Source organism: Pygoscelis adeliae, unplaced genomic scaffold, assembly GCF_000699105.1.
Source record: "Pygoscelis adeliae isolate BGI_AS28 unplaced genomic scaffold, ASM69910v1 Scaffold48, whole genome shotgun sequence".
In the NCBI taxonomy this organism is placed as follows: Eukaryota; Metazoa; Chordata; class Aves; order Sphenisciformes; family Spheniscidae; genus Pygoscelis; species Pygoscelis adeliae.
Genome location: NW_008825618.1, coordinates 1,174,667 through 1,187,135, shown reverse-complemented (window position 1 = coordinate 1,187,135; position 12,469 = coordinate 1,174,667). Strand labels below are relative to the sequence as shown.

Below are 12,469 nucleotides of genomic sequence, written 5' to 3'. Positions count from 1 at the left end.
TCTAGGCTCTTAAGACCTAGGAACCAGGTCTGTGGAGGATAAGGTAATGAAGGTATGGAGTACTTCAGCCTTACCCAAGTCCACTGTCTCTAAATCACTGTCCCCATTCAGCAAATATCCCATATTTTTCTTATTCAGACTTTTAATGTTAATGTGGTGGTAGAAGCTGTTCTTGTTGCCATTGATGTCCATTACCAGTTTCAGCTGTCGCTGAGCTTTGGCTTTCCTGGCACTATCCCTGCATACTTGATCAATGTTTCTATATTCCTCTTTTGTAGCTTGTTCTTGCTTCCACCTTGTGCATCTTTCTTTTGCACTGGAGCTCAGTCATGAATGCCCGGGTTAGCCCAGCTGGGCTCCTGGTACATCTAGCCTTGTGCCAAAACAAATAGTACGTTAGCGGTTGCATTTGTGGCTGTGAAGACATTATTAATTTCTTCTAGGCATTGAACTATAGCAGACATCAATAAGCAGAGGTGAGGAAGGTGCTTTTACAAGTAACATGTAAACCTGCCTAACATCTACATTTCTGTAGATTAGGTTATTTTTTTCTGAAATATTTATTCAGTAGACTCTGCTGTCTTAGTAATGTTGAGTATAACTAATTAACGCTTTCATCAAGGTGGTAGAACAAGATTTGGGACTAAGAGCTGGACAACTACATAGAACTTGTTTCTGTCTCTGGCTTTTTCAGCCTTCGGGAGTGTCTTGGATAATAACACTGCATAAATATTTCCATAGAAAAGGGACTATCAGCTGTTGGTTTAGGGATCCTAAGAAAAGAGCAAAACTAGAGAAAATAGTGTTTCCGATTACACAATAAAGAACAGTGTAAAATGCTGCTCTGTGGTGAACTAGGAGTTCGGCCAGGAAAGACGACCTTTATCAGAAGTGTTTCTGGCTCTGTTTTGCTGTCTCAAGCAAAAGACATCTCGGGTGATGTGGTTGGCTCTTAAGTGAGTTACAAGAAGGCCTGTAGAATGTCTGCGCTGTCTTATCTATGTTTCTTTCTGACTTCATGGATTCCCTTACTGGGAGAGCTCTTTGAAAAATGAAAGTGCTTTGAGATTAGCATGTTTTTTGATTACTGTATTGAACAATGACAGTGAATATGAGAAACTCTTGAACACCTCAGCTGAAATTTTAAACATATATACATTCTAATAAATAAGATCTTCAAGCTAAAGTTTCTCTTAAGCTGTCATGTGTTCAGTACATTTTTGTGGTTTAACCTCAGCCGGCAACTGAGCACCACACAGCTGCTCGCTCACTCTCACCCCCCCACAGTGGGGTGGGGGAGAGAATAGGAAGAGTAAAAATGAGAAAACTCATAGGTTGAGATAAGAACAGTTTAATAATTGAAATAAAATAAAACTATATATATATATAAAAATATTTCTGGAAAAATATAGTATTGTTTAATTGTAGCAGAAAAATTGCCTACTCTATTACAGTGCAGGTCTAATCTCCATAGATTCATTTAAGTTATCTTTTTTCAATATTATTGTGTCCTTTTGTGTTCTGATATATTAAGAAATTGCTTAATTTGGACACGTGTTGCAAATGCAGTCTCTTCATTACGCTTTTACTACAACCAGCAAATTTTTGGGACCATTTTCTTAGAGAATATCAATTAAGCAAGATCACAGTTATTAGCAGGTTTATAGTCTATATTCATAATAGATACATGTGTAAGATAATGAAGAAGGAACTTAAAACTGCAGTACAGAAATCTAAAACTTCTTAATTCATGTTTTGCTTGCAGTCCTTGTTAGTCCAAATTTACTAACCTGGGACTGAACCACAGACTAAAAATTAAATTCTTCTCCTACAACTAAATTCCTGAAAGATAGAATGTGCACAACCTTAGTGCGCTGTGTGTGTTTTCAGTGCCGGAATATAGATTTAAAATTTGAATTTGGAGCTATAAGATGCTGGTCCAGGTAAATTTAACAGGAACACTTTTGAATCTTGGACAGTATTTAAAATATTCTTTTTTTAAATAATGTATTTAGATTTCTCCAGCTTCTGTTGATTGAATATACATCATCATTGTCTGTTTAATAAATGCATCATTATGCAGTGAATTGGGATAGAGATATATGAATAACTATGATTATATATATACACACAAATATATGAATTTGTCAATAACGTTGGAAACATTTTAGTTCAGCCTTAAGTTAATTGATAAATTGATTTAAATAATACCATTCTTTACATAGAACTTGTACTTTACTTCCAGACCTTCACCTGGACTATTCATTAACTGATGAGTTCTGTAAAAATCACTTCTTAGTGGGACTGCTTCTAAGGGAGGTGGGCAATGCATTGCAAGAGTTCAGAGACGTGCGGCAGATTGCTATTAGTGTGCTCAAGAATTTGATGATAAAGCATTCTTTTGATGATAGATATGCTTCCAGGGTAAGTGTATTGCTGTGCTAGTAGTACAAAATAATAAAGATTAAGTGTGCACACATACAGAAAGTTTTGTCTTTCACAAAAAGCTTGTTAATTTGCAGAAATGCTATTTCTGTTCAGACTGTGATGAAAATATGTATAAAAACTGTATCAAAATCAATCTGCAGATCCCGAATTTTTACCAAATGAAAGCACAAAGCACCTTTTAACATAATTACATGTGTTTATTACATTTTGGCACATCTAACTGCTGTTCTTAAAGTAATCAGATTTTTACAAACGTTTTTAAAGCTCTTGTTTTCATTAAACATTAGCTCTTAATATTTGGCAGATGTCCTTCCATCATCTATTATTTGTAAAATGAGTATAAGAAAGCTGCAAGTCATGGTAGTAAATTTTGAGTGATTTTTAATTTTCCTGACTTTTTTTAACATCAGCTGTGCTGTGGAGAAGCCATAAAATTTTAATGGAAGATATCATTAATTTATCAAGCTAACATAATATTAATTTACTTGATTAGTCTTAGCTAAAATTACATTAATTTAGGTTTTTTTTCTGCATTAAACTGAAATGGTAAATAAAATTTACTGAACTTCAGTGAATTAGAATGAAATACAGTGATGATCGCTGCTTTTGCCATTTATAAACTTATGAATGTGGGCTCTGGCTTGGCAAATATTTATTAAATGCTCTGCTTTTGTAATTTAGGAGTGAATAGCTTAAAAAAATAATTGGTTATTAAAAATCAAATCTGTAATTTGTTAATGAACTGTTAAACTCTATGTAGAGCCATCAAGCAAGAATAGCCACTATGTATTTGCCGCTCTTTGGACTGCTCATAGAAAACGTTCAGCGGATCAATGTTAAAGATGTGTCTCCATTTCCTGTTAACCTTTCCAGCAATGTGAGTGACCATTTCTATTTGGTATTCTGAATTATTTTTATTGTAATTTATTGGTAACATGTATATGAAACACTGCATACTTCTGGCAAACAAAGAGTTTCACAAGCTTCAGAATTCTGTGAGTTTGTTCTCCCTGCTTTTTCTGAGCTTAAAAGCTTAGTTAACCTTTGTGGTTTTGGCTGCAGTTTCTCTTGTCCAGCTAAGTTATGCCTAACATAATTGGCTAGTTTGGTCCTACAGACAGGTTACACTGCCCTTATTGATATCTACGTGAACGTCTGAAGATTTTCGGAGAATGTTAGGCCACGCAGATTGCCACAGCATCATTCTAATGCCATGTGATTATACTACCATGTACCATCTTGCTTTTTCTGTATCTCTGGTGCATGTGCCTATGTTTCAATACAAACTATAGACTGCACAGGATTGGACCCGCTGTATCTTTTTGAGTGTTCTAAGAAGAGCAGCCAAAGAAGCTGAAGGAACAGTGTATTTGAAATAAAAAATAACAGTTGTTTCTGCAATTTAATGGCCTTCCGTTTGTATCTATTACCCAGTTTTGATACAATTTCTGTGAGAGGAGTTTTCATTAAATTGTCTCTGTTTTTTACTCAAAAATTAAAATTACACTTCTCTTTAGTCTGCCTGCCAGTTTGTATAAGCAGTTTGCCTCTGTTCTTGTAGATCCTGGCATTGGAGGCACTTGCACATACTTCATTTTTATGCAAGAGGATACTCCCCCGACATCTAACACATAGAGAATTAGTTATGTTTGCTAAAATCCTAACAGATTCAGTAGTTGCTGTTGCTGTTCAGCAGAAAAGATTGTATATTGGTGGTAGATTTTTTTTAAACCTTATTTTTCAATTCAGTCCAACACTGAAATAAATGGACCACAAAAAAAAAAAGTTAATTTTCTAGAAATTAGAGAAGAATTTTTAATCTTAAAGGAGTGTGCTTTTGGAACAGCTGTAGTGTAAGAGGGCTACAGGAAAATGAATTCAAATGGAATTTGTGAAGATGTATATTGATATATTATAGTTGCATACAATTATTGACTCTAAGATTTAATTATTAATGTATTTTAATTTTGTCCGTATCTTGCTGTGTTCCATTTGGTATTAAGAAAGAAGTTCACAATACCCTTCCAACAAGAGAAATGTTTGGGTGTTTGAAATAAAAGTAATTTGGGTCTTTTGGAAATACCTGTTTTATAGTGTTTAAAATTCAATGCAATATTCCTTTCTTCAATGTTTCCTGAGGTATCTTAAGCTTTAGGCTATCCCAAGCTTGTGCAAATACCTGAACATCTTATTCCATGCTTTTGAGCATATTTAATAGAAATTAAAATTTAAGAAAGAAATATATAACAAGTACTGCTCTAGAAGATAAAGTATGTCATATTCATTAAGTCCATAATGTTATAAAACAATAATCACGTTTTCCTCTTTTCCAAACAGAGTGCAAAGGATGATGCAATTAATTTGCCAACTGCAAGTCAGCTAGTAACACCACAAAAATCAGGAAACACATTGGATAACAATCTTCCTAAAGATCTGTTTGGCGTTATCTCTGGCATTGGTAAGCTATTAAAAAATAAAATAAAATAATTAAAAAAGGAACCAGTTTCCTTTTTCATTTGTTACCAGAAATAATTGTTCTGTGTCCAGCTTTGGTTGCTTTCTGCATATATACTTGAATGTTACTGCTACTTTCATTAACAGAACCCTAACGCAATCAGCTGTTCAGCGTGGGTCAGAATTCACAGTCTGTACATGAAAACTTTCTTTTGGGATCTTTTTGGTTTTGCTTTTCTATTTGAAACTAAAGCTATTTCCTGGAGAGAGCTGCTTTTTCCCCCCATCAGAGGTCATAGTTCTTGTCTTGCTGCAGAGAAACAGGAGACAAGACTAGCCTTAGTCACTTATGGCAAGAGTGCCATGATCCATGATTTTGTACATGATGTTAGAGACCACCTCTAAGTGGAGTGTTGCTTGTGCATACCTGTCTGTCGTCTTAATGTGTTTTTCTATTTGTTGTTGTCTGCTGTAATTAGTTGTGTCACTTACTGGTCAATTAAAAAAAAACATGAAAAATGGCGGAGTTTTTTAAATATACATGCTGCTTCACGTAAGTGTGTATGTATTGCTACATATGTTTTTTACGCATGTGTGTAAGTAGTTGTACATAAGTCTGTGTGTATGTACGTACATATATACTTTGCTGAAACTCCTGAATAAGTTTGTCTTCATTAAAAGTAACTAAATGGAATTAATTATTTGCCTGCTGAAAAAATATATACATATATGGTGGTTTTAGAAGTCTGACTAAACTGTGGAGTGACTTTTTTCAGTATATGTATTGTTTGAGACTTTTATATTGTTTTGGGTTTTTTTAGCTTCCCCATACACCACGTCAACTCCAAATATTAATAGCGTGAGGAATGCTGACTCAAGAGGCTCTCTTATAAGTACAGACTCGGGAAACAGTCTCCCAGAAAGACAGAGTGACAAGAGCAATTCCCTTGACAAGGTAAAAAAACCAAACCAAAATAAAAAACCCAAAGCGTATTCCCAAAATTTCATCTTAATTCTCATAGAAGTTGACTTCTCTAATCTCCGTTGAGAATGGGCTTTCTAGAATAACTGTAGAGCAGTATTTTACATAAGTTTCTCTTTTGCAAAATAATTATCGTGTGAACTGTCTTTGCATTGCATTTATTAAGCTGTTTTACAGAAAATACAAACAGATTTTCAGTGTAGAGACATAAGCAAGCAGTTGTTGTTTTCTTTGCTAGAGAAAGGCACTAGATGAAGCGTATTGAATTTCGCTTGAGAGAACTGAATTCTAGTTAGGACAGCTTCTTTGATTTTGTGGAGACCTTCACTCCATCCTGTTCTATACACAATATACGCAGCTTTTTTAAAATGTTGAAAAACCAGTTGCTGTGCTTCCTTTAGGTGATTTCTTTTATATTAGTTTGACTTTCCTAAATCATTTCACTTTAAAGCTGTTACAAATTAGGAGCTCTGGCTGCAGTAGCTGTGAGGTATTCAGTCATGTCTTTCTAGAGCTTGTGTTGATACTGATCACATTTCATTTTCTTAGATCTTGTTGTGCAAGTCACAACATGTTAACTTTTTCCCCTTGACTCTGACATGCCTTCGTGTGGCAGAGAGAGAAGCTTCTCAGAAGGCACTCTGCTCATGCTATGCACCCTAACGGAGGAGAAGAAGAAAATTCTCACCCTGCAAAGAAAAACCGTGTTACTATGGATTTTTCACTTCTGACAATTCCAGCCTTGCCAGAGAAAATTTTGCATGCTGCTTTCTCTCTTCAGTTACAAGAAGTATTTGGTTTTTGTGCTTGGTATAGTTAAGCTTCTGAGTGAAGTGTGTGATCAGTAGTTTTGCCACTTCTTTGCAACAGTTGAATCTCAAGCCAGATATGTACAATGTAACCATGTAAAATACCTTCAAATGACAAACCTGAATAGCTCAGGTACATGATTTAATTTAAGCGTAAAAATCCAATCAGCTTAAATATCGGCAGAATTTGAGTCTTAGGGTCTTTAATATAAATAGAACTAAAAAATCTTCTTTGACATTGACCAAGTAAATAAAGAAATATCTTGTGCATACACTGTTGCTAAATGGCAATGCTGTCATCTATTACTTAGTTGTCATGTTGTTAATTACTAATATGTAGTGTTTTTACCAAGTAAAAGGGTTTTCAAAGGAGTCAACATCCTTTGAAAATTCTACTCTGGTCTGCAAGTTTAGGTAATACAGGATTTATGTTTTGCATGCTGTTAATATTTTCCCCGAATAATACTTAATCCTGGCTTCTTATTCGTTGCTTTCCAAACTTTCTTTCTAGTAGATCAGTTGTTCAGTGCATGTTATCTTCGAGTTTTTGCTCATTGCTTGATATCATTACTGAAGAGCCATGTTTTTGTTCTAATTTTCTTTCAGAATAACCTGTAGAACTATACTTGTGGAATCAGAATTGGCTGGAAGTATATCAGTTTCTATTTTAATATGTGCATACTTTATAGGTTATTGACATGATTTTAAATTAAGCTTGTGGGTAGCTATAGCCCTAGTTTTATCCATGTACATGTTCAACTATTTTAGAGGGAATATTATCTAGTTCTCTGGACAGTATCCAAAAGTCTAGGAAACTCAAATCCTGTGTCTGCTATGCTACCCATTAATTGCCTGCTCTATTTCAGTATCCATAAAGCTGTAGAGTAGCACCTCCTTGTTCACCAGAGATATTTCAAAGATAAACGGTTTGCAGGGTCTTTAGAATCTGCAATAATCAGGTCTATATAGGTGTCCATTTCCTCCTAAATTACAGTAACTTCTGGCTAGTATTAATCATAGTTTCACAGTCAGTTTCACTGCACATCCATTGCATGGCTAGTATGCGACAGATTTACACAGATTGTTTTAGGACAGCAATTCTTCCCTTTTACACGGAACGCGTTAAAGGACTCGGCAGTCAATTGACGTGTATGCTGTGAAATGTTCCCTCATGGATTAGCATGTCTCCTGCTTTCAGTGAGGAGTGTTCCTGGAAGGGTTGTTATACCCTTGAGGTATTGGCACTTCTCGCTTTGTTTGTGAAACCAAGTGCTCTTCTCCCTTGAGTCTATGTTTTTATTTTTATTTTTTTCTAATTTTGATATGAAGAATTTCTTTTCCAACACTGGTATGTGTCCTTAAAAAGGTCACGGAGCCAAGAAGGTGATCCAGCTTTCTGAAAGATCAGTTATGGGTTTCATTCTTTTTTGGACAGACTTTAGTATTGAGCATTGCTGATTAACTTCCCACAGTGTAGGAATTGTATAAACAAATGAAGCAGGGAGGAAGTCTTTTGGTTGGGTTGGGTTTTTTTGTGGGTTTTTTTTGAGGCAAGGGCAAGTTACTTATCAGTAGTTAATCTTTCAGAATGCATATTATTGCCATTCACGTATGTTTTCCTTGAGGTTCTTACATCTTTAAATGGAAGGAATTTTGTAGAGGCAGAGGCAGGTCTGTCTACAGTTCAGCATAAAGTCTCTTCAAAAGCAAAGGAGCATATATGTATCACCTAACACAGTAGCATTTATTTTTAAAGTATTCCATGTAAGCAGAAGGGGCATGCCTGATTTCTACAATGTGGGTATCTATGTATAATTAACTTGATTAATAATCACTGTTAGGTAACTTTTCCTCTTACTCCTCCTTCTGGGGGGAAAAAAATCATACAAAGAAGGAAATAAAAATAAACAGAGGTAAAGAGACTTAATTTGGTATACTTCATGTGTGTAATGTGTGTTTTAGTGACCTGTCTCTACATGAAACATTTTTGTCTCCGTTCCGAGATCCTTTTTCTGTTGCAGGAATTAATAAGGCAATTTAAAACATTTTAGTTTATTATCAGTTTAAGAACTCTTCAGCCAAAATATGTCTATTTTCTTTTCAGAACCAACAGAGCAGCACTTTAGGAAGTTCTGTAGTTCGATATGACAAACTTGACCAAGCAGAGATCAAAAGTCTGCTCATGTGTTTCCTTCATATTTTAAGAAGTATGTCAGAAGGTAGGTAATTCCACCTATTTTTCATAAATTTGAAATCATGTGTTGGATTTATGCCTGTGACTTTAATACTTTTTCAAGACCAGCAGAACATTTTAGGTGTAGGTACCATGTTGTGTTGCGTTTTACAAATATGTGTGATTGATCAAATTAAACTCTGACTGAAACCTTGTAAGCATTAAATACTCATTATTCCTTCAAAGTGTGAGGCTAACTAAAGGACTTGGTAAGAAAATGAACATCTGTGTGTGATTGTACAGTCCAGTTTGGAAAATGGAGGTGAAGAATAGTTCATTGATCAGTAGAAGAGTCTCGGGCTAGTCCATTCCTCCATTCTGCAGAACTTCCTGTGTGACAGGGAACCAAATGATTTGATAGCTGTGTATATTCCCATTTCTGGAATGGGGATATTAGCGCTTCTTCATTCTCCTGGGATGTTTGTGAGATGATCCACTGAATTTTTGAAAGAGCCATATTATCGTGGAGAAGGCTGCAGCGGTATAGAAATACTGCATGAATGGCAAATCTTAATTTTTTACTAAGATCATACAACTCAGAATCATCCCTATCCTTGAACCAGTGTTTTAAAAAGAGGGTGAGTCCCTTTTGGTAAAAACATTGAATTTTTCAGTTTATGCTAAACATATCAAAAGCAGTTAATTTATTTTCTGTGCCTGTTTTGATGTTAATTTCTAAAAATCAAGTTTATGCAGTACTTGAACTCTAATTTATTATACCACTTAATCAAGAATGAGAATTGAAAGGTTAATAAGTATTCAATATCCAGTCACACCATTAGATTTTCATGTAATTACTTCGATATTATTTTATGTATTTCAATTACAAAGAATAGTAAAACTAAAAAAATATCTTTTTCACTATTTTACACTTTGAAATATGTAAAAATTAGTCAGAATTTCTAGGAAATTCAAGTTAAAATTTACATAAGCACAGTAGGGACTTTCTGGTCTCAATTGTCCTGGAAGAGAACAAGTGTCAAGTAAACTCTACCACGCATCTTTGTAATAATTTTGAATTTGTTAGCTAATTTTGGATGTTTTTGGTAAAAGAGGCAAGGTCTTGGCTATGTAACTACAAGCTTTGTAAAAAATATATATCCATTTTTGACATCTGTGCAAATAAAGGAAGTCTGAAACCTGTGCTGAAAAACTATATCCATAGTAAAGCACTGTAAATTAAAAAAGAAGAAATCATAAATTTGAATTTAAAAAACGTTGAGACCAATCTATAAAGAAGCAGGTTATAGGACTAACAGTCCAAAGTATTCTGAAGTCTTACATTTTTTAGAACACTGTAGTCATTACTGACTACACAATTATTACTATTTAAAATATGAAATTGTATGGGAATATTATGGATTAATTAAAAGCATATTGTAGAAACTCATTTGGAGAATTGATATGTGCATTTTTGTATAATCAGCTTCAAGGAAAACTTTAAATAGTAATAGCTATCTGTACCCCACGAGCCATTTTTAGGTTCTCTGAATCCTCGTTATCTGAAAACTAAGAACTGATGTTAACTCTTTTACTTAATATTTTTGTGTGTTTGCTGCCTTTGTCTTGTTTTTCATAATTTTCATTTTCCTAGACGCGTTGTTTACATATTGGAACAAGGCTACAAAATCTGAACTCATGGACTTTTTCACGATTACAGAGTAAGATTTTTGTTGAGCTTCTTGTAAAATCATACGTTTCGCTATACTGTTAAAAACATGAGTGTGGATATAAGTGTATATATACTTTTTTATTTATTTGTTTGAAAAAATAATGCCATCTTGGTCTGTTTAGAAGTCCTTAACTTGATATGCACAATTGCATGTCTGTCCAATTCCATGATAGTTTCTGGAATTAGGCTATATAGAGGTGATCTCAGGAAGTTCCTAAGCAGTGGGTAGGGCTCAGAATATTGCTATGCTCACGGAAGAGGAACCAATGGTCGTTACCTGTCTGCATTAAAATGCATCTTGTAACGCGAACTACTGAAATTATATGGTTGCATATCAAAACTGATCGAATTGCATAACTGCAGAAACAAAGGGATATGAACTGTCCTCCTGGCATTCCTCTTGTCCCTTCTGCCATTCTGTAAGGGAAAAGGTACAGGATGAATCCAGTATTTACCAATGGCTACACTCCGTCCTATGCACACTTGGTGTGTTTGTTCATGAGAATTGACTGATGTATTAATAAAAAGTTAAGAAGGCGCTGTTTGCTTGAAGTGTGCCACAGAAGCCTTACTGCTTGCCTTGCTTGTTTCACTGGACTGCTTTCCTTTGTTTTTGTAGTAGAGGCTCATTCAATGTAGTATCAGTCGTTAATTGTGTTATGGAATGTGCTATTCAAGGTCTATTTTATGAATATATTGTAGGTAGTCTTTTAACTCATCATTTGAGTACATCTGGCATGATATTGTTTGTACCAGAGACAGAACTGAACAAGTAAATGAGCCTTCTTAGTAGGCTCTCTGAAGCCTGAGGTGTAAACTGTACAGAATCAGTGGTAAACAGTATTTTGCCATTAGATGCTTCTTATTTAAGGGCTGGATAGGATTGGTTTGTGATTAAATCAGTAATCTCAAATTACTAATTATCAAAGATTTCCATCACAACAGCAGTATATGGAATACAGAATAAGATTTCCATCTCGTTAGTGCAGTGGATGATATCACAGTTCCTTAAACTAGAGCAGGAACACGGCTCATAAAAGTCTACCTCTTTCAATTCCAGGAGTATTTTGCCAATGCAAATAATATTCATTTTAATGATGATTTTTATTAATACAGGTCATTACAAGAGTTTCTCATTACCTCAGTAAGACAGTGTTTCTGGTAGGTAGGTACTCACCATGCAAAGAACTTTTTCTGAAAAACTTAGAATCTAAAAAAGACAAGAAAATATCAGAAAGGGGAATTGAGGTTAGTTTGCAAAGAGAGTGACAAGTTTGGGGGAGGCAAACACCATTCTGACTCCGCAGTTTGGAGACGGCTTATCTACTTAAGGTCTGAGTACAAAATGGAGCTGAGTTGAAGAGACTATTTGTCAGTCTTCTCCCTCATTCACAAGTGGCACATGGAAGAGAGAGCCTGAAAACTGGCTTTCCGTTTGGATTTACACTTCAAAGAACTTTCAGAATATTCTTACCTGAGGGACAAGCGAAGTTGCATTAAGTGTTCTGAATTATCAGGATAATTACTTACAGTGGGAAAAGAGTCAAATAAAATCATTATTACAGCCTCCATTCACACCATTTTTCTTGATTCAAAAGTGTGACTTCTAGTTTATTAGTCATCAGTGTCGTGTACTTACCAGTTGTGAAGACAAGCAGAGGCACCTGGCAGATTAGGTTATACTTTCAAGTTTCTTGCTGCATCTGAACCAGTAGTATTATGATTCTTTAAAATATAACATCACATTGACATGTAGATTTTTTTTCATGAAAAATTATTTTGGGGGATTTGCCTTTATTGTCATCTCATTGTAAAAGCAGATTGCCTTTAGAAAATAGTTCTGTCAGAAACTCTGTTCTTGTTACCCTGGA

At 34.8% G+C, this 12,469-nt stretch overlaps 1 protein-coding gene across 1 annotated transcript in view; it reads left to right on the top strand.

The window, feature by feature from the left end:
* The window catches only part of DOCK9 (dedicator of cytokinesis 9), a 107,967-nt gene that overhangs the window by 62,461 nt on the left and 33,037 nt on the right, over positions 1-12,469 (top strand). The window contains 6 exon segments of the mRNA XM_009333332.1: positions 2,246-2,424; positions 3,209-3,325; positions 4,786-4,906; positions 5,724-5,857; positions 8,798-8,912; positions 10,521-10,587. Of these exon segments, the coding sequence (XP_009331607.1) occupies positions 2,246-2,424; positions 3,209-3,325; positions 4,786-4,906; positions 5,724-5,857; positions 8,798-8,912; positions 10,521-10,587 (733 nt within the window).